The sequence below is a fragment of the Harpia harpyja genome, chromosome Z (assembly GCF_026419915.1).
Source record: "Harpia harpyja isolate bHarHar1 chromosome Z, bHarHar1 primary haplotype, whole genome shotgun sequence".
NCBI classification, from domain to species: Eukaryota; Metazoa; Chordata; class Aves; order Accipitriformes; family Accipitridae; genus Harpia; species Harpia harpyja.
In genome coordinates this window covers 35,285,641-35,308,900 of record NC_068969.1, presented here as the reverse complement: position 1 = coordinate 35,308,900, position 23,260 = coordinate 35,285,641, and the positions used below count along the sequence as shown (strand labels likewise).

Sequence of the window (23,260 nt, the reverse complement as noted above, 5' to 3'; positions counted from 1 at the left end):
TTAAAGCATTTGTGTTCATGTTTTGGAGCTTACTTCATTTATTATTATAGGATAGATCAGAAACTGCAGGAGGTGACATGTAAGTAATTGTACTTTTTGTTGTCCTGTCTGGTCATTATGATGTTACTTGCTTATTTCCCTCAGTATATATTTATATACTGTTGAGTTTTCACAGCAGCTGTCAAAGTTTCTCAGCCAGGGAAGGGTGCTGAAGCTCACAATTACAAACCCAGATGGGAGCCTGGAGCTCTACACCTCTGTCTTCCAGGAGGTGGCACCACCATGCTGGGGTGCTGCTTGTCCTTGTCCTAGGGAGGGAGGGGATGAAAGCAACCAGTTTTCCCTAGATCTGCAACAAAAATAATTGTGGTGCATTAGGTGACTTGGTAGACAATGGTAATAAATTCCCAAGTTCAGTAATCCTAATTTGAAGCAACAATTCTCATTTACATTTGAATTTTTTTAACTTGAGATAGAGGTCATCGTTCTGATAAAAAAATTTCAAATAACCCAAATACCCAATGGTGTTGTTATTCTGATGTGATACATATTAGTAATTTAATTTCCAGTTTTCAAATAATGCAATTATCATTCAAAGAAGTGAACATTTACTAATGGACGTTTGCTTTGCTGATAAGCCAGTATAGATGTTACACGTATTCAAGATTTTCATGATAGAGCAGGTGGTTATATCTGACAGGGTTGTGTAAATTGGAGGGTTGTACAATTGTTGCAACTACATACTCTACTGAGGTGAGACGAAAGAATGCAGGCACACGTGCACACGCTTAAAACTGGAAGTTGTCTCAACTGTATTAGTACAGATATAAATGACTTGCAAAACTGTTGAATGTCCCAGTAACTGTAACTATACAGATATTAGGGAGTGCTCACGTCTTTATGGTAAACCATCTGCTTGTTTATGTGCTTTGAGCTGACCAGAAGAAAAGGTAAGTGGCTTTTCTTCTTAAAAATAGCCAAACCCCAAACATAACTGGTAACTTTGTTTGGACTGAAAGTGAGTTTTGAATGAAAGTAAAAGCCTTTTTTGAGGGATCCAGTTACATTAGTACTTTGCTGTTGTGACTCCATACTCTAGACTCTTGTGCACTTTGGCTGGTCCATGGTAACTTAAGTGTGCATGTTCTGTGTTTTAAATGTGAAGGTAACTTGTCTATTTTCATCGAGAGGTAATCTAACTGGAGCTTTGTAAGGGTAAATGCATGTATACAGTTTGATCTATTGCGGAGGAGCTAACATACTGTGAAGCAGCATATGTATGTCTGATGCCAACTTGCTCTTACAGCCAGCACATCAGTTGCATGTTTTCCTTTGTTCCAGGTATCAGTGAAAATGTTGCAGTAACCTGCAGCTAAAGTGCACATATTCAAATGGAGAATAAGCTCTTAAAGCTGGCATGCAAATTTTAAAATTTTTTAACAGCCTGTGAATGTTTCTTGGCGTATTTGTTAAAGTCCTAGCTTTTTTTTTTTTTTAATAATTACTTCTTTTCTGTAATTTTCTCTAATTTATTGTTCTTTGAAGTTGACTTGAGACGTAAATCTTTCCTGTGAAACAGTGGCATCGTGGATACCTGGGACGTGTTAATTTCTCAGAGATTACTTCTTCCTACATTTCCTGCCCTCATTGTTAGTGCTAGGAGTTAGAAATTCAGCAATTTTAATCAAAACAATGTAGTGATGTGAGATGAGTATGGTAGGGAGAAAGACTGAAACTGTCTGTGTTTTTGGCATGCAGATAGCAGTGATACTAGAGTGAGGAGAAGAATAATGCTCTTGTAATGGTGGTTCTCAACCCCTCCTCAGTTAGAGATGAGAGAAAGGCCATGAATATATTTATTTTTTATAAAAACAGAATATATTCGTTTTCTTAATTTTGAAGAAAATGAAACTGAAATGGTTTTTTATGTGCCATCAATCTACTGAACTGCAAAAGGGAACAAGCTTTATCTTTCAGGCTATCTTTAACAGTTTAATTTTGTGCTTGACTGGCTTACAACATTTGTCTCTTTTAACAGATGTTCTTTTTGATGTATGGTATAGGTAAAAGGCTGTCAGTAAATTGGAGTTGTGAAGAGTGTACTTTAAGCATGGACTCTTCCTCTGGGAATTTGGAATAGTAAAAATGATTGTTAGCAATTCGTACCTAAGTTTGCTTCTAAATTTACATGGATATTTTCTGAGTTCTTGATAAAGACTTTGAAATCATTGCTATGGTAATTAACTCTTCCAGTACAAAGCTTAGTAATACAGTATTTTTTAATGTAAAAATGTTTCATGTATGTGTATTTGCTTTCCATTTACGTGAAAGAATCTTTCTGCAGAGGCAGATGGATGTACTTAAAAACAATTTCTACCAAATATGCTTGAATCTATTCCTCTTCCTATTTTATGTTGTGGCTATCTCTTGCTTCTTGTCAGGTGGAAGATAACTGTCTGGCCCTCCATCCCTTCTGCCTATTCTTTTACAGCTATGCTACCTACTTTCTTGAGTCTTTGCCACCTCTTCATGTCTCTGCCCTTTTGTTTCCTCTATCTACGGTGCCCTTGTCCCCATCTCCAGCAAGATTTCAGGCTCTCCTTGCAACAGACTGCTTGGCACTGTTCTTTTCCTCTACATACCCCTATACAAAGTCATGGCTGGCAGAGACCTTAAGATGGAGAGAGAAGCAGCAGCTCCCCAGATAGCTTCCTAGGGAGGATGTAAGTCAGACCCTCCTACCTTTCTTCACCTTTCACATATGCTGGTGGAGTGCAGGGTTCTGAGAAGGAAGGATAGCTTTCCTGGGCAGCTTCACCAGGTTTTTTTGTACTTCACGCCATCTCACTGCATGTCTTATATTGCATACGGCTATGCATTTCCCTTTTTACTGAACACCTCTTGTTAGGGCATGAGGAAGAACCAAGAGAACTCTGAAGAGCAAGGTAGTATTCACAGACTCATAGAATGGTTTGGGTTGGAAGGGACCTTTAAAGGTCACCTAGTCCAACCCCCCCTGCCATGGGCAGGGAAATCTTCACTAGATCAGGTTGCTCAAAGCCCCGTCCAACCTGACCTTGAACACTTCCAAGGATGGGGCATCCACAAGTTCTCTGGCAACCTGTTCCTGTGTCTCACCACACTCATCATAGAAATTTCTTCCTTATAACTAGTCTAAATCTATCTGCTTTAAGTTGAAAACCATTGCACCTTGTCCTGTCACTACAGGCCCTGGTAAAAAGTCTCTCGGTCTTTCTTATAAGCCCCCTTTATATATTGAAAGGCCACAATAAGGTCTCCCTGGAGCCTTCTGTTCTCCAGGCTGAACAACCCCAACTCTCTCAGCCTTTTCTTACAGGTGAGTTGTTCCATCCCTCTGATCATTTTCGTGGCCCTTGTCTGGACCCACTCCAACAGGTCCATGTCCTTCTTATGTTGGGGGTCCCAGAGCTGAACACAGTACTGCAGGTGGGGTCTCACCAGAGTGGAGTGGAGGGGCAGAATCACCTTCCTTGACCTGCTTGTCACAATTCTTGTGAAGCAGCCCAGGATACAGTTGGCTTTCTGGGCTGTGAGTGCACAATGTCAGCTCATGCCCAGCTGTTCATCTACCGGTTACCCCAAGTCTATCCCTGCAGGGTTGCTCTCAATTCCTTCATCCCCCAGCCTGTATTGGTACGGGGGTTGCTCTGCCCCAGGTGCAGGACCTTGCACTTGGCCTTGTTGAACCTTATGACGTTCACATGGGCCCACTTCTCGAGCTTGCCCAGGTCCCTCTGGATGGCATCCCACCCCTCAGGCATGTCAGCTGCATTGCTCAGCTTGGTGTCATCTGCAAACCTGCTGAGGGTGCACTTGATTCCACTGTCTATGTCACTGATGAAGATATGAAACAGTACTGATCCCAGTATGGACCCCTGAGGGACTCCACTTGTCACTGATCTCCATCTGGACAGTAAGCTGTTGACCACTACCCTCTGGATGCGACCATCCAAGCAATTCCTCATGCACTGAATAGTCCATCCATCAAATCCATTCACAGGGCAGTGTTGCATTTGCTATACAAAAAAATAAATTCTTGATGCACCTGAGAGAAAGGGAAGTAGGAAGAGGGAAAGAATGAAAAAGGCAGCCTTTAATTTATGGGGAACGGTTGTGTAGCTGTCAAAAATTCCTTACTTACAGTATTAATTGATGTGTTAAACTGTTTTAATTATCTGAAAAGATAGTACATGGATTTGCATCTCGAAGTGGAGAAGTTAAGTCTCACCATGAAGCATTCTGTATATATTGCAAATACAGTGTACTTGTTATTCCTCATGGCCTTGACAAAAAAATACTTCATTTGCCTCTGAAATTTAATTAAAGAATATGTGCTTTGAGTTAATCTAGGTGAAAGTATACGCATGTGTAATATAGCAGTTATCTATATATGGATGAGCTGTACAGGTTTTTGTAAACTCTTTGCCCATAAAAAAAAAATCTTTGTTTCGTGAAGGATTCCTGGCTGTAAAAAGAAAAACTGCCCAGCCAATATGACTTGGCTTACAGAGAGCTTAAAAAAAAATCTTTAACTAAGGAAAACTGTAAATTCATGACTGGATTTCATTTTTTTAAACTGAATTTGAAGGAACATCCATTTTCCTAGACAAGCTTTTTAATGCACTTTTTGGTAAAGTTTAATGTTTCCATCAAAGCTCATACAGGATCTTTCTGTGTGCAGCAGCATTATCAGGACAGTGGAGAAAACTTGCATTTAAAGTGGGCCAAAGAAAATCATTAGTCAGGCAAGAAGATGCTATAGATCACTTACTCCTCTTTTGAGTAGGTATTTTAAAACCAGGTTCACCTGATGACTGTCTGTTTAGGCCAGCCTTGGAGTTTGAAGAGCAGGAATTGAATGTAGCATAGGGAGCTGTGTAGCCAATACAAGCCAAGGATGCTGCTCCTTTCTGATAGAGTTCTCACACAGGTTTGCAGAGTGAAGGCTGCAGGAAGGGGTCCTTCTCAGCTGCTAGGGAATGCATAATGCTCACTGACTTAAAGTGTACAGAGGCATCAAGATGTAGAAAATATTCTTGAAGCTAAGCTGAAAAGGACTGAAAATAGATAACATTGTAGCAAACATTTAGTTATCTATCTGCACGTGAGAAATTAAATGTGGCCCAGGTTTCAGACACGGCAAGATTCGGACTACAGCCTTTATCTGGCATGAGAATTTGCATGCTAATGCCTTTGGGTTGCCTAAGTAAAGAAATGCTTTCATAACTATCATAGTCGAATGCAGTTGTGATTAACTTGCATCAAATTATTTTTTGGAATGCATATTTTGGAATCTGTTTGCTGTTCATTACTCAAAATCATAATGTAATTTTATGAGACGTGGCAGAGTAGAAACTACCAGCTCTATCAAATAAAATCATAATCCTGAGGAGTGCAGCCAGCTGTTGGTTAAGATCCCTGGTTTTATGCTGTCTTGTCTAGCACAGGTTTCTTGATTAGATAGAATAAATACATCTCTCTTACTTGGTCCAGGCATGCTGTGCCTGAGTATGCACGTAATGTAGGAATCTGGATGTAAACTCTGTCAGAGCCCTGCATTTCATACAGTCCATTATACAGGTACTTGGTTTGAAGTGGTGAGTTTGATGGTAATACGGAAGACGGGCAGAAAAGAACTCTGTAACTTAGTGTGAGTGTAAGGCCTTTGAAATATGATGGATCATCTTGAACACAAAAGTGCTATAAAAAGCATAGGTAAGGACCATGATGAGACAAACCACCTCAGCTCTGATGTGAAAGGACTAATCATTACATTTCTAATATCACTACATATACTTCTAGAATTGTTCTAGCCTGCTCATATTGTAGATTCAAAGATAATGTATGTGTCAGAGTTATTTCCAGTGGTGTCATGCCCCAAAATGAAGGGGAAGGACTGAGGTGAAAGCAATAATTTTAAGAGAAGGATTCCATGGCTACTCAGTCAAGGTGCATACATCTGTTTTAGGAGTCTACTAGGCAAATAAACGGGTACTGATCACAGAGAAGTTATATTTGACTCCTGGTATTATGCCTCTGAAAGGGTTTAAAGGAAAAGCTGGGGCTTCAGCCAAACTAAGAAATAGTCGTTGCACAGCTTTTTGATGTTTCAAAAGTGATTTGAAATTCGCATGGCAGTTTAATCATCCTGTGATGTATAATTAGCATATTATCAAATGTTATTAATTAAAAAACAATAGGTTTGATTTTTAACATGCTGTGGAAAGGAACCTCAGAATGGAGTTTCATCAATTACTTTTCAGTGGTATTGGTGGGTTAAGCAATTGTTTCTGCTCTCCCATGGCCCCTTGCATGTGTTCAGTACCGAAGTTTTTGTGGCTTCATGGTGAACAGCAAGAGGTAACTGGGACAGGTGAAGAACCACTGTGGTCATTTGTTCTTTCTGGGTAAATGTTTGACTCGTTAGGATTGCTCGTCTCAGTTCACTACGTGGTTGTCCCAAGCTTTTATGCCAGCGCAAAAGGAAAGTGCTAAGAATGAAGATGTTGGGAATGGCAGGAATGTTGTGTTTGGTGGCTATGTTAATCTATGTCAGTTTGAATTGATGGTCAGGCTGTACTCTTGGTTCTGTGAATGCTATGCTCTAAACAGGATCCATGATGTGATAAATTAAAAGAAAAAAGAAAAAAAACCCCACCTCTTCCTTTTAATATAATCCCTTTTTAAAAAAAAAAATTGTCTTGAAGCAGGGCCATGTTGACAGTTGTACAATTTCAGGTTGGCTGTTGAGAGAGAACTTAGCATGGAACTAAAGCCCCCTTTTTGCAGTCCATACACATGTAGTATTTCAGATGCAAGTAATAACATCCATTTCTTAATTAATAGGGATGTCTTTTCAGATGCTTCCATCTCATCATTTACTATGAGTAGAATGTAGACTAGTACCTTGTACCTTTTATATTAAGCTGGATGAAGGGTATTCTTGTGGTTTTGTTAGGAACATTCTTTATAGACAGATTTCAGTATGTTATGCCAGCAACTTTGTGTATTTTAAAATACAAGAACTGAACAAAAAGAAAGTAGTGTGTCTTGCATGCGAAAATCCTCCATCTGACAAAAATAAACAGTTTCACTTAGTAGCTTTATCGCTCTGTTCCTTCTAACACTGTGTTTCATTTGTTGGTAATAATAGAAATTTTATTATTCAGTTTCCTTAAGTCTTGTCTTACAAAATCTAATAAGTTATAGTAAATATCAGTTGCCAATAGAATTAAGACACTATTTTTTTCTTCAATTCTTGTCTTATTTAAAAAAAATAAAAGAAGACGAAACTCTGACACTTCTGTTTTCAGTTCAGTTCTGCAAAGATGGTGTGCAGTCTTGTTGTATTGAAAATTATATTTTGGGCTGAACCATTGCCAGAGCGAGCATTTACTCAAATCAAGGCCTCCAAAGTGTAAACATGAGAGAAATTGAGCTTCAATTTTGAATCCTGATCTGCTTTTTCATTTTTTTCTTAAAAAGCATACCATTAAGCCTACGCTGCCTTCATCTGTTCCCTTCAAATGTGTTTTTCATTTGTAAAATAATTTAAGTACCTTTTGCTGTTGGCTCATTGATCATAAATCCTAGCAAAGCAGTAGTACAAAAAATATGTAGTGTACAGCATCTGTATGTTACATACTAAATTAAGCCATCGGAAATATAACTTCACTGCTTTTTCACTTGTATTAACTTTTCATAGAATGTGAAATCAAGGTAAGTAGCCATTTGTGGTTAAAATGTGCCGCTCTTAATTACAGGAACATGGCAGTAAGAAGAAAGTTTTGTATATAGAGGGCATAATTATTAATACATTTCATATTTGTTATATTAGAAATGTCACTGTGTTTTAAGCATCTTTGTACATCTCACAGGAAAGCCTGAAATAATTTGTTGAAAAATTAACAAGTTTGTTTCATCACATTTAATGGATTCTTAAGTCTGTATCAGCTTATCAAAGGAAACATTAATTAAAAGTGTAATTGACTAGCCAGCTGTTTCCTGTTTTCTGTCCAGCAGCCTTTATTAAAAACATTACAAAACATGTAAAGCTCTTTATCTGAGGGAGATGAGAAGTTCCCTGTGCCAGATTCTGCTCAAGCAGCGAGCTTTAAATGATAGTTTCTTAGTTCAATGCATGTTGGCTGACCAGTATCTGTAGGCGTGTACTACTTCATATGGAGGCAGCCTATGTTACCAATTGGCAGAGAAACCCCTTTTAAAACATGACATAGATGGTTAGCATGCCAGAATGCTTTGTTCCCAGAGGGAAGCACTGCATGACTAAAGGTCAACGTGTGATTGCCTTTTACTCACTACTCACAAGAAAAGAAAACCTCTAATGGCAGTGCAGTTCTCAGGCTGGGCTTGTATATTAAGAGCAGTAAATGGGCACATACTGAAGAGCTCTACCTTGCTGAATTGGCATAATTCAACAACATAAAATGTACAAGTCTTTTCTGCATGGGTAGAATATGTTTTGTCCCTTAGGTTTGCAGTGTTCATTCCCAAGCTTGGAAATTATTCTCCCTGGGTACAAGAAAGGCCTCATGGAACCATTCTGTATTTCAGTTTTCCTTTTGTGATATGGTTTGGAACTGCAAAGGTCCCCTTGATCATAGGGAATCTCTGTTGCTCTCTTGGACATGCCCAGTTACCAGTGAGGATGTAACTACCCTACTTTTATGTTGATACTACACTTTCCATTGGGCCAGTGCAAGACAAATCATGACCAAACTCAGCAGCTGTCTTTTTCTTTCCAGAAATCAGAGTTTGGCCTTCCTAGGTATTAACACAAAATTCTCAGGGTCTGAAGACTTCTTTGAATGTTTGTCTACCATTTGCAGGGTTTTTTAAATGCGTGAAAGCCAAATTTCGGTTTGAGTTAGAATAATTTAAAATAAAAATCCCATTTGCCTTTAGCGCACATGACCAAAACCCCAAATCCTCTTTTGGTTTTGGTGTGGAGAACGAATGCAATATTCGTTCTCAAATTAAGACTTGTAACAGTAAAGGTTCCTGCTCCTTTTTTTGCTTTCATTCAAATTACTTCCTTGGGGACTTCTTGCTCACTCCATACTTGGATTTGTTATAGTCAACTCCCTCCTCCCCATCTTAAATGTCATCCTGTTTTCACTGGGTGACTGAAAGATCAAGTCAGAAAGTTTTGTTCCAGAGTGCAGGACAAGTGTCCGTCACACTGGGGAGAGGTAGAATGCAGCAGAAACCAGGGTGCTGTCATGGCTTGACAGCAGTGAAGGAGAATAACTCCAGTAACAGCAAAGAAAAAAGGAGTGGGCATAGAGCAGAACTTTGCCTATAGAGTTTAGATTTGAAGGTGGTGTCTCACTGGATATCTTTCTAAGTTTGGAATTGGAGTCTCTTTCTTTTAGTCATAGCTGGAGAGCTCAGATGGAGTCATTGTTGGAAGAAAATCAGGGATAATACAGTTTTCCAGCCATACTAGGTTGTAGGATCATTACGAAAAATGCATTGTAGCAACACACAGCTGGATCTTCATTGAGAAAGGATAAAAAGGCTTGCAAGGTATAAGTCATGTGCCAAATCAAAACTCAGTTTGATTACTAAAGCTTCTACAAAACAGAGTAGACTTGATTTTGGGGATGGAGATGCTTAATAGTTTTTCTTATGGTCTCTAATTACATCTGCAGTTACAAATGCTGACAGCTGCAAGATCTTGTGGCTTAGTATTTTTATTTCTGTAGTGTAGAGGCGACTTAAATGTGTTAGGTGTCCCAAACATTGGTCCTCCAAATGGAGGGGATAAAAAGAAAAAACCTAGTAGACTGAGTAGTTACATAATCTATCATATCCTTTCAGTTGGAGTTGGTTCAAGTGATGCTGTCAGAGGCAAGCGAGGAGAATGAAATGTGAACAGCAAGTTATGCATGTCAGAAATCAAAAAATAAGAGACTTTGTGTCACAGTCTCAGCTGAAAAATATGGTTAGATAATCAGTTAAATAGTATGTTCTGTCCTTCCTGTTGCATATAAAGTTTGCCCATAGAAAAGGGAAGAGCATATCTCTTCATCTCCTAGCTACTGAGTGGTTTTCCCGGTTGGGAAAATCCTCAAGGGAGGGAAATCGCCAGCTTCTCTATACCACCTGCTTATATGCTTAACTGGTCTTGTGGGGAAAAATTTATTTTCCTGAAGTCTGTGCAGAAGTTTGAACAAGTTGCAACTTGCGACTGCTTGGTTTTGTCCTTTCATTGTGCACCTCTGACAAGAATCTGCTCCAGGCTTTTCTAAATGCTCTTTAGAGAGTAGAAGATGCCCCCGTAGCTTTCTCCATACCAAATAAGTTCAGTTTCTTTAGTCTGTCCTCATTTGCTGTATGCTTTAGCCCCCTAATTGTCTTAGAGGTCCTCCTGGTTTCCCTCTAGTTTGTTGATAGGTGTCTTGTACTGGAGGCCCAAACTGGACTCAGTACTCCGATTGGGTTTTATGAATACCAAGTGGAGTGGAATAATCACTTCTCTTGATGTCACTGTCCTTGCACTACTGTGGCCCAGTGTGGGTTAGCCTTCACTGCCACAAGAATGATTTGCCTTCCTGGTACTCAAATTACTTTATCCTGGTATGTTTCTCTGGTTTTTCTTTGCGCAAAATTCATACCAATATCCCTTAGTGCCCTTGTTGCATGGGAAAATCAAGTCTAAGTGACAAGAATAATTGAGGTGTGATTGTAAAGGAAATAGGCAAACGAGTACCAGTTTGTTAGCACCGATACCAGTAGCTGTGAAGCTTTGTGCTTTGTATTACTCTCTTACCTCTGCTAGCTGGATTACAATTAGTACAGTGTAGCCTAGGTGTATTGTTCCGCCAGATGGGTCATGTATACCTGTTTAATGTTACTCTGAGTATGGAGCTTTTTGTGGTATATAAACACCATGCTGTTGGTTTTCTTTTCTTCTGCAGCTTGGATGAATGTATTTCCCACCTTTTTTTAATGATGGATAATACCTGGAGGAATGGCTGCCCCAAAGCTTCAGGTCTGCATATAGATCAGATACTTATTTTGCAGATAGTTAAAAATATTAAGAATATCAAGTCTTGTGCAAAAATACCTGGATAAATTTATGCAAATTTTGAAGACCTATTTTGGAATTTTTCTCCTTTTTGTTATAACTTGTTAGAATAATGTGGTGTTTTAAGCAAAGAATTCAAGAACGATTGCAGGTTTTCTGCCTGAGTGCCAGGTGTAATGACCTGTCAGCATAGTTTGAAAACACAGTAGTGTGTATACTTTCCTTTCAAATTTAAATTAAAGTGAGATGTCATGGGCTGAATTTTGATTTTTTTTTTCTGCTTAATTTTTTTTAAGTTGGTACAGGGTCATGCAAAGTATTTACGAAAAGAATTCAGCATTTCTACTTTTTTTTTTAATGGGAGATTTTTTTCAGATATATGTAGCTAGTTGACATCTGCCACTTTGAGAACGAGTGAGTTTCTTCTGACAGGACTTGGCTGAGGAATGCATGGGAGAAAGGTTAGGCCATTGTTTCTGCTCTGAACTGTGATCTGCACTCCTGGTAAACTGAAAGAACAAAATTTCCAGTTTCCACTAGTTTATTTGGAGTATCAGGTGTTCTCCAGCTGTGAACACAAATCTATGGAGTAGAGGGCAGAATTAGTTACATGTAGCTAATTTTGACTGCTGATCAGTTTCCAGACAGGGGTCAGAATATTACTTTCTCTAATGCAGACAAGGCATAGATAGATTCTTCCTGGAGGCCTTTCAGCTCTTCCATTCCCACATGACATCTGTGTGGAAAGTAAAACCATCTGCTCCCTGGCCTTCTCCCTCCTTCAGGCTGTCCCTGGGGGATCTCCACATTTTCTCTCTTCCTCTAGTACAACAGTCCAGCCCAACAAAACAGCTAGACTGTCTTCTCATACAAGTTCCCTTTTGCTCTATTGTTAGTATATATGTAAGTGTTTATTTATTATAAAAGGCTCTGAGCTTCCCTTACACAGAGTTGAAACTGAGCAGTGGGCATACCATGTCTTTGCAGACCTCAGGAAGGTGTGTAAGAGCCTGAACAGGAGCTAGATCTCTTCTTTAGAGCCATTAACTTAAATGGTTTCAATGCAGTGATGGATAGAAAATCCAGGTATGGCCTTCCTGCTTGCAGAAGCAATATACTTTCTTAGTGTGGTCTGTGTTGGATTTTCAGCACACCTAGTAAATTTCCACAGGAATTCTCAGGCTGATTAAAGAACAGGATTTATGTTTTTGACAGTTCTTGGCAGGTAGAGTTGTGGTAGTAGTGTGGGAGGTTAGTTCAAATTGATTTATAACAGATACATGGATGGACTCTCTTTGTCACCATCTCCATTATTTCTTATATAATCATTGGAAACTATGTTTCATAAGCCAATGATGACTTCCATTCAACTTCCTATTTATGCTGTCTATCTGTGCTAGTAGAATATCCTTTTATCCATTACCTGGGCAAATGCATTGCTCATGCTTCAGCAGCAGTCCTCAGAACCACGGTGGTTTTTCTGTGGTGGATACATTCTGCAGCATTCAGCTTTGATTTGGGGTTCTCTTTAATCCTGTGAAGAAGCCACAAACTTGAATTCAAGATTCTTTCCAGAACTATGTTGTATGGTAGCCATCTGCTTCTAATTTTTACTTATTTTAACAGCCTCACCTAGGAAACGCTTTCCTTTCTTGGACAAAGCACTAGATGTTTTGCATATGTATGTATAGGATCCAGATAACTTTGAATGTTTTGAGGGCCAGTGGTATTTCAAATGTATTAAATTAAGAATGCCTAAGAGATTTTTGCTCAGGCACTGCATAAGGGAAAGGGAGATAATTAAAATGGGTGGGAAGCATTGTTAAGCCTTGAGCTTGACTATGTTCAAACTGAATTTGGGCTGTTACTTCTGCTGCTAAGGAAGATGTGTCCTTGAATAAGATATACTCTACTGAATTTCTCCATCAGCTTGATCCTAGAATGGGGTTGTAATGGTGAGTTTTAATGACAGTAGGCAGTGATCTGACAGAAGCACAATGGTTATGACTTCACTGCAAGATCTGGTAGGTGGGAAGCGTTTCCAAAAAGATTAGAAGAGAAACAAAGAAAAGTGCTTTGTGCTCAAAAGTTTTGCTGTTCAAAATGGGAAAGTTTCATGTTCCTGTCAATCAACACAAGTATAATCAGACAACACGTGACCTTGTGAAGCAAGGAGCAATACCTTCACTTTTGAAAGACGTGTAACACGGTGAAGGAGGTGTGGGGTTGTGAGTGGGATAGTAGAAAAGCTGCCATTTAGGACAAGGTGATAGTCCAAAATTCACCATACACATTTGTATTCAAGTTTCAAAACTCATTTTATTTTCAGGTTGTTCTGTCATCTTTTCCTTCACTCTGCCTGTCCAGTATTTTTTGTTGTCCTTTAGCTGTAGTGACTCTCTTCCTATTATTTAATGTATTGCTGACGTTTATGAAGCACTTGAAGGTTTTTTTTAATGATACAAGGTAAGGTTGTAATATTTCTGGTCATATATGTAATACAGAGCTCAACTTTTCTGTCTGCCATCCTATTGTCTTGTGGTGTAGATGTTCTTTTACAAGTCCTTTTTAGTAAAAAAGCATGGTAATTTAGGGGGAGTTTTGAGAATCAGTTATCACTATATTAGAGGATAATTTAAAATAGTATGAATTGGTTGCTGTAGGTCTTAGGGTCAAGTATGAAATTATCTGAATTATTTCTTTATATGAGCAGACTGAACAGTTTTGCAGTAGGGCATCGTCTTTGTAAAAATAAGTATTTCAGGATGGACTATAGCTGGCTTCTGGGGAAAATATATCAAAAGCAGATTAAAATGATGATATAATTCCTGGATTACATTTCTGCTTTCTTTTCCAAATAGTTGTATAGATGGGACTCTTCATTTTGACCCTGACATTGCTTCTCTAAGTTAAATCTCTTTTCCCTAAACATCAGTTTTATTGTACTTTCCAGAGGACAGCAGTTCTCTGTGTGTTTCTAGTGCGTGTCACGTACTGGAAAATTTTGGCACTCGGCTCCTTTTCATGGTTTCAGTAAGGAGCAGTTACAACTGTTTTGCTTTTTGTGCTGCACCGTTTCCTTTTAGCGTGCGGCCGTATTAGCGGGTAGATGTGCCCTTGTCCTGTGCTGTTCGCTGGGGGAGCTCAGGGTGTGGTTCCTGCAGCTGTGGCTGCTCCATCCCACAGTCTTCATTTTTGGGTTACATTTTAAAATTCACTTTGGTCTGACCTTGGACTTGCTCTTACAACCTGCTTCTCATTTCTGTCAGCTCCTTCGTTATACCAGTGACAGATGCTATACAGATCAGTGAAATGATCTATCTGATGTTGGCAATGGTCCTGCTTCAAGTGGAGGGCTGGACAACATAACCTCCAGAGGTCCCTCAGTGATTTCTGCAGTTTTAGGGGCGGGATACATGGTTCTACTCTGCTCACTGTGATCATTGCTGACATTCAAAATCAAATTTTTAAGCAATGAGAATAGGAAAACTTGGAGGTGGAGGGGGCAGAAGGGTCAGGCAGTGAAAGTCTCTAAGGGGTGAGTCTTCTTGCTGACCAACTGCAAATAGTGAAATAAGCTTCTGGCCCTGGGGAGGATTGGAAGAGGACTGTGATACAAGCCTGAGACAATAGCCAATGCTCCTAAAGCTTTCTGGTGGCAAGCTTTTGCCACAGTTTCCCTTAGAAATAGTGATCAGAGCTGGCTGCTCTGGTCCTGTCACCATCACCATCTTGTCACTTCATCATTGCTGAGCCATTTAACCATGCTAAGCCAGCAAAAAGCTATTTTTTTTTCCTTCCCCTCACTGTGAATTTTTTCTGTCATAGCATGCTCCAAGTGCTTGATGAAGGGTCAGACAAGCTCTACAGCCATTGCAGAGGAAGCAGTGGGAATAAGCATTCAGGGATGGGGTGGGGAGAGTGATACCGTGACAGTCAGTAGCTACATTGATGGAGACATGCACAGAATTGCAGCTGCAAAGTAATTGAGAACAGACACAATAATAAGAGCTAGTGCTGAGGTAAATGAGTATTCACCCCCTTCCTATAAAGTGTGCTTGTCCGGCTATACGTTACTGTATGAAGTTTAAGACCCCACATGAGAAGAAAATACCGATTACCCTGTCTGATGGGAAAGAATGCAGATAATTAACATTTTAGTTAGTACTTGGCAAAAACTTGGGCAATACAGAGAGGAGATGATCCATTCTTGAGGAAAAAAGGAGGAGAGAGGAGTTCAGAATTTGAAAATGATCCTAAAAGCACAATTTGGTGCTTAGGTGTTTCATGGCCTGTCAGCTAGGTGCAGAGAAAGAGACATTGAGAGGAGTCTTCCACATCTGATTTTAGGATATATAGCATAAATGTGAAGTTTCATTCATTTCTGTTGCCTGTGCATTTTTCACCTTCGTAACTGTATTGCCTGTTTGGGGTTTGAGAAATACTTGCATTTGCTTTTTTATTACCTGTCCTTCCTCCTCCCCTAGTTAGAGTTAACATTGGCTTGAAGCTAAGTAGCAAGCATCAAAGCACCCTGTTCCTTCAAAATCCTTAATGCAGGCACACGGGGTTGCTCTGGCAGAATGCGGCAGTTTATCACGTTCTTCTGTATCATAAAAAGATGTTACAAGCTCTATGTGTCATGTTAGGGTCATGTTAGTGGTGTTCTTTTGGAGAAACTTCTGGTGACTATTAGCTGGTAAACTCTTTGGCATACTGCCGTGTGCTTGAACCCTGAGTGTTTCAAGCAGTGCAGAATAATAGCACGCATCTAGAATTTGTTGAACTGTTCTCTGACGGACAGGCACCACAATGAAATCATCTTTCTTCAAAAAAAAAAAAAAAGTGTGTGCTAATTCTGCTGGAAACTTCCAACCTTAAATTTGTATAACTAATGTCAGAAAATTCAGGGCAGAAATAACCACAGACCAGTTAAACAAGGCCACAGAATATGTCCAGCTGTGGGGGACTTGATGGTGTGCAGAAAGAGGCAAGCCACAGGGCTGATCCCAAGCTATCATGAGCGAATGACTGGATCTACGTCTTCACTCTCTCCTCACTCACACTTTGATTCAGAAAGAGGTATTTTCCATGGTGGGTGTGTAACTGGGAGAGCATTATTTCACTGATGTTAATGCAGTATGGCACATATTAGGCAGGGTGTTCCTATATTTTGTTTTGTTGTGGTGGTGTTGCTTTGGGGTTTTTTTGTTTAATTTGTTTGAAGCCCTGCAAGAAGAGAGATTTTTGCTGGTTGGTATAGTCCTGAATAGAGGAATCATGGTGCCAGTGGTGATTCTAGGGACAAACTGGCGCAGCTGGTTTATGAAGCTGTCTCTAGCACATCACTGGCAGGGGTGCAGGTAGAGGGTAACAGTAGAACAAGCACATGGCAGATCAGTCCAGTGTGCTCTCAGTCTCCCGATGAGACCAAATCAGAGTGAGCTGCATCCTTGCAGTTTCATGTTTTATATAGCATCTGCAAAACACAGAGGGAAATACTGCTGGAATTGTGGAGAAGATACTGTGCTGACTTCTGAAGAGCAATTGTATGTCCTGATACACAACTGCATGAGGCACTGAAGATCACTCTAAATAGTGCTGTTCATTGGATATGAACTGCTCTGTGTTGTCATTTCACAGGTAAACTATATGTGCTTTGGATGTTTAATGGAAAGAGCTACTACGTTAGAAGTTAGAGCTTCTACTCATTTATCCCCCCTTCTACTTGTGCATGTGTTGTTTATTCACAGCCATACATGATGGAGAGAACTTGCATTTTTTAGGTAATTTCTCCACCATGTTTTGAATTCAAGTCTGGTTTTCTAACATTCTTTGCAGTCACTTCAAATTCATACCCTTTCAAGTTGACTGGAGTTGTCCTCTTGTTTCATTGTCCAAGTGATAACTGAAGTATTGAGTGCTACCAGATGCAGTATTGAGCTTTATAGAACTTTGGAAAACATGTTCTTTCATTTTGACAGTGAACTTCTGATCCCATTCTGAGTATTGTTTTCCAGCCATTGTTGTACCCATTCTGCAATAAGTACTTTCATATAAATCATGTTTCCATAGATCAGTTATGAGAACATTGTGTGAAATGGTGTAAAGTAACCTTACTGAAATCAAGCATGTAGGAAACCATCTGCTTCCTCTCTGTCCACAGAATCTGTTCCTCTGCCATTGAAGGAAATTAAATTGATTTGATGGGATTTTCTTTTTCTTGAGAAATCCATGCTGGCTATTACTCATCTTGCTTTCTTCTAGGTGCTTAGAAGTAGCTTCCTAGCAGTTCTTGAGCTTTTCTACTAGGTTTTCATGAAATGAGTGTGGTGTGTCTCATCCCATTCTTCAGATAGGCAGATGGAAGGAGCCTGAAAAAGATTTGTTTTGTACTGTGTCTGTTTGCAGATGCAGTAGCTGCTAGAGCACAACTCTGTGTGTGTTTTGTCCTGTAGTACCCAACTCTGTTCTCACAGAAGTCATAGTGTCATACAGTGCGTGCACAACCCTCTGCCCTTTGGTTTTCTGATAGCCTCTTTGCTCTACTTCCTCGACAGCTCCTGTCTCTGAGCTCCTAAAGCTAGAAGAATGTTTTCTTCAAATGTCTTGGATCCAGACTCTTGGCTTGTTGATATGGTTGGAGGTCTTTTCAGCTGTAGTTCTGCTAAGGTGACTAGAAGGAAATCGGCATGTATGTTGAGAAATGTTGATAGTTTGTATAGTAAAAGGCAAGCAAGGAGTTTCCCCCAGGTTTTTCTGTATGTGTATGTGTGTATATATATATATGTAAAATGTGTGTGTTTATGTATTTATGTATGTGTGTATATATATTAAAGCGTGTCAGAGTTGTTTCTAGGCTTCTCAGCAGCTTCTAGCATAAATGAGGGGTTTGGGATGGGACGTTTGAAAAGCTGGAGGTCTTGTGGGGTAATGTGTTGTATGTAGTATATTGATAGCATATATGTGGTAATTACTGTTTGGTTATTACAGGCAGCAGTGATTTATATCATTCTGAGAGTGGCAAATACTCAGAGAAGGTGACTGTGCTGTCATTTTCCTTGCAACAACATTGTCTCTATCTCTGGTACGTGAAGGTTGTTCATAGCGAATGTGGGAAAGCACTTTTACTCTGGCAGGAGAAAAAAGCTGTGCTTTAAAAAATGTATGCACTCAGTGCCAAAAGAACAGCTGCTTGGAAATGTCATTGAGGCCTTGCCAGAGAAGCTACTGCAGCTCCACGCCAAAATTTACCAAAAGAGGAAGGATGATTGTTCTTCAGTTCTCACAGACAAGTTTAAACCTAGAGCCCCTGAGCAAGAAGCAATTTTATAACAAAGGTAACACAATGATGACAAATAAAGGAAATGCAATTTCTTCTAAGCATGTTAATAAGGGAGGATGACATGGTATGCTTGGATTTCTGAAAGGATTAATGCATTCAGGTTACCTTGCTCTCCTGGGCAGCGTGGGCATTTTTTCCCTACAGTGATGGACTGGTCATCCTACCAGAGTGCACTGAGAAGTGCAGAGAAAATAGCAGTTTGAATAAAGTGTAAAGGAAAAATTAAATAACAGTTATTTGCACTTTATAAATCTGTGCTTAGCATCAGAAATAAAAACTTCTTACAAAATTTTAGGAGCAGAGATCTCCCCTCCCAAGTTCTTCATCGTTTATGAACTTGTGTTGTGATACATGGATGTACAGTAAAGTATTGTTGCCTGCACCCCTGCATTTGAATAGTCCTAAAGCAGAATGGGCAGGGCAGGATAGTAGTTGGAAGGTAAAATTCTGGAGTTATTTGCTTTCCTTAGGAAGGCTTCCTGAGCTTTAAGAAAACTTTGGATGTGTTTGTTTTTCAGGAAGTCTTTATGCACTTTATGCCTGTTTAATTGTAGACAAATAATGGAAGTGACTCCTGTTTTATTCAGCGCACTGCAGTGAGCTCTTGTGCTTATATGCAAGCTCATTCTTACAATAAAAGATTTTATTATTTTTTTAAATATCTTGAATCAGTTTCTGTAAATTAGTTTTAATGTTGTTTTACGTTCTTCTAGCTTCTAGCATTCTTTTTTAGTCCTTTTCTTAAGAGATTTTTTCCCCCTAAAGTTTATTGATCTCTTTTTAATATTTTTCCTGCAGCACTTGGTAAGCAACAAATCTTTAAGTGGATGCATTGGATTGTCAGATAAATAGAGGGATAAAACCCAGCAATGTTGGTCCTTTTTCATTTTCATTTTTAGGGTGACAGATAAATTAGTTCCAGTAGTAACAGAATGATAGAACAGCATAGGTTGGAATGGACTTATAATAATACATTATATACACAAAAGTGTGTGTGTGTGTAAATATGTGTATTTTAGGATCCCATCCTTTATGCATCTATTTATGGACACATAGGTTTCATATTTGTAACTGTGGCTGATGACCATCTCTTGAAGCAACTTCCATAACTCATCTTGTGAGGAAAGAGTTCTGCATCAAATCCCAATGCGTTTAGAGAGCAGGGAATTTTAATAAGGGGCACTATAGGTTCATTTGTACCATCAGTTGACAGTTTGAAACCCTGAAACCTCTCTGTTTGCTCAATATCCAGTTCAGGGTGGTAGCAGAAGAAGTTGTGCAAGGAAAGTAAAAACGTTTTGAAAAGTTGAGTTTCATCATTGACTAACCCTGTCAGTGTCATGGGACTATGAGGATTGCTTGTTTTCAGAAGTACTGGAAAAGATATCAATAAAACACTGGATGAGTTGCACAGCCATTCATTGTAGATGTTCTGACAAGAATGACGTTTACAAAAGTTGATGGCAAATTGACTTCTGATTGAAGTAGGCATTGGTAGCTGGAGAGATAAAGCATCAACATAAGCATCAACATATCATTCTGGCTATAATCAGAAAAATGGCCTATGGGTGATCATCTGGCTAAACAAAGGACAGACATGAAAAATTTCTGCAGCAAATTTTGTTTTCATACATCTTGATAAAAATTCAGTTTTTTCTGTACATGCAATAGATATCTATAACCTTCCAGTTTTTTTACTTTATCTAGAATATCAGCTACATACTTTCAGATAGATAAAGTGTCAGATATTTGTTTGCTGATGCCATATCTAGAATATAAATATTAAAATATATGAAGATCTTTACAAATCACTGAGTTGTCTAATTCTAATTTGAACTATTTCCTATCAATATAGGTGATGAACAAAAGTACTACTATAAGAAGTCACTCAAGTTACATTGATTGTAACTATAATTTGTCAAAGTTTATGCTAAGGAGTTGGATAAATTTGGTTATGAAATGAAAGAAAATCACAAATGCATTAACGAAAATGACAACAATTTTTAACCATTACTGTAAAAACAAGCAGGTATGGCATGAATCATCCAGTGAATTACCCCCCAAAGCCTCCTGTTTTGACTTTGGTTCTAAAAATTAGCTCTGCAGACCTTGCTAAGCCTTGCTTTTCTGAAGGTGGTGTTATGAAAGCATAAGAAGTAGAAATGAAAAATAAAATCCTGTTTAAAGTAAGTTCCTACTCACACCTGGTCAACAGAAAAGCCCTGCTGCCTTGCAGGACTGATTCAAAGGTTTGTACTCTGCTAACCTCCAGATACCATACAACACATTTTTAAAAGTTTAATGCTGAAGTGGTATTCTTGCAAAAGGCTGTAGTGAGTATGCATGCTAATTTAGCAAAATGGATGGACGTGTTAGAGCAGATTATTAGTGAAGGTTGGAGCAAGTGAAAAATGCAAGGAAGAAAATAGCTGATAGTTATTCGAGGTTGAGGAGCACAGACTAATTGTCTTTTACAGAAATCCATTTGCTTTAAAAATGTTTGCTCATTCTGAGTAGGGTTGGGGCAGAGGGGAATCCCAGAGGGTATAGAGACTGAAAACTTAATTGGATCAGTCAGTGAAAACTAAGGCACTCGAAGTAAGCAAGGGATCATCTAGGATGTGCTGAGAAAAGGCAGACCTCTAAGACTCAGTTAGTTGGACATGTATTATAGGAAAATAACTCTCATTTTTAAGAGTTGAGCCTCAGAGACATATTGATTCTTTCAGATGGGAATATGTACAATGTAATGCAGAAAACCCGTCTGTTTGTTTTTTCCTGTGAAGTCGAAAAGCCCTGCAAAAAGGGTATTGATTAATTTCCTTCCTATAATACCTACACAATCCCTCTCATTGGCATAATTCCAATGTGCTAGAAGTGTTTGGTTAATTCATGTCCCATGGTAGTATGAGACTGGATACTCTGAGGCCAAGTAGGTTATCACTAATAACATCCTTGACAACCTGGACTGCGAAAAGACTGAAAGAAATCAAGCCCTTTAGCAAAAGGTAGAGAAAAGTCTTCAAATAGTTGTGAAATAAAGGACAGGAATACTTTATTTCAGCTGCATATAGGAAAAGATGCAACAGGTTAATGTTGCACAAGTTGTACATCATAGAACAAAGCCTTTAAAGATAAAGGATAATTAAATATGGTAATAGCACAGGAGAATTGCTTCACTGTTTAATCATTATAAGTCTTTAAGAACAGGTAAGGCAAATACTTTTTATGATTGATGAAAACTTACTTACATCTACCTTGCAGGTGTAGTAGACAACCCCTTGAATTCTCTTTTGGGCTTGCTTGCTGTTGCTGTTTGGGTTTTATTTATTTGCACCTTTACAATGGAAAGAAGAAATGTTTAAAAAAAACCACCACACTTAAAAATGTTCTCAAGCCACTGAAGTAGCTCATCTCTTCATTCTTTACCCATTCACTTCTTAACAAAGGAAAGGTGAAAGAAAGTACACCTTTGTAACCTACTTAAGTGTTCTTCATGAGGGGAGCATAAATACTGAAAGTAAATTATTTTTTCTTTGCAGGTTACGGGATGACAGAATTAGGATAGAAAGGATGGAAAACCTCCATTTTGAATACAGCCATGCTTTCCAGCTGATTACTGATTTTTATGCAAAAGAAGTGCCTGATACTACAGGTATGTCATTCAGAATGTCTTTGAAGCATGCATTCTGTTAGCTTTTACATAGATAAAGGAATACATGTGGGTGCATCCCATCAGGTCTCATGGACTTGTCTATGTCCAACTTGTTTAAGTGTTCCCTAACTTGATTCTCCTCTGTTAAGGAGAAATCTTCCTTGCTGCAGAATTTCCCAGTGGTCTGAGAGGCCTCGGATTCCTCAAGGCACATCTTACCAGTAAAGACCAAGACAAAGTTCCTCAGCCTCTTCCATGTCCTTTGTCACCAGATCTGCTGCCCCATTGAGCAGTGGCCCCACCTTTTCCCTTGTCTTTTGCTGCCGATGTACTTGTAGAAGCTCTTGTTGCCCTTCATGTAACTTGCTAGTCTCAACTCCAGGAGGGCTCTGGTTTTCCTAACCCCATCCCTGCAAGCTCGAACAATGTGTCTATATTCTTCCTGCATCACCTGTCCCAGCTTCCACCTGTCATACTCCTCCTTTTTTATGTTTGCGTTAATCAGGAGCATCTTTGTCATCCCTGCAAGCCTTTTGCCACCTTTGCTTAATTTTCTGCACATTGAGATCTTTTTTGAGCTTGGAGAAAGTGAACCTTGAAAGTGAATATTATTTAAATAGAAATGAATACAGGGCTAGCATCCCTTTTTTTTTTTCAGAGCTTGAAGATGTGTGTTTAGACAGATTAAAATTCACACATATATAGCAACTGAGGGAAATTATTCACCATCTGAAATGTTTCTTTAAGTTCTTGTGTGTGTTAACACTCTTAACAGAAGAACAGCTTTAAAAAACATCTCTGAAAAAACTTAACTAAATAGGGTTTTAAAAAATACCAATTTTTGTTGAGATATCATGCAGTGAACTTTCCTATTGTTAACTGGAACGGAGACTGTAGTAGAGCACTCTTTAGAAACACTATCAAATACAAATAGCTGTCTCACAAAGATGGAACCATATCCTGCAGACTGGCCAAGGCAGATAAATCATCACATGTGCCAAGGCCTGTTCATTCCTTTTAACTTGCACAGATGTTGCCTGCAGTAATGGAGATTTCAGAATTTGCTTGTTAGTTTGTATATTTAGAAATTTCTTATGCCAAGAGTTAGTCGTTTTTATGAAGAAAAACCTGTGGAGTCAAATGTTTTATGTTTCATAATGTGTTT

General features: G+C 39.0%; 1 protein-coding gene across 1 annotated transcript in view; it reads left to right on the top strand.

Moving 5' to 3' along the window:
• The window catches only part of MSH3 (mutS homolog 3), a 118,941-nt gene that overhangs the window by 19,579 nt on the left and 76,102 nt on the right, over nucleotides 1–23,260 (top strand). The window contains exon 9 of the mRNA XM_052776708.1: nucleotides 21,983–22,095. Coding sequence (XP_052632668.1) covers nucleotides 21,983–22,095 — 113 coding nt within the window. The remainder of the gene's footprint in view (nucleotides 1–21,982; nucleotides 22,096–23,260) is intronic.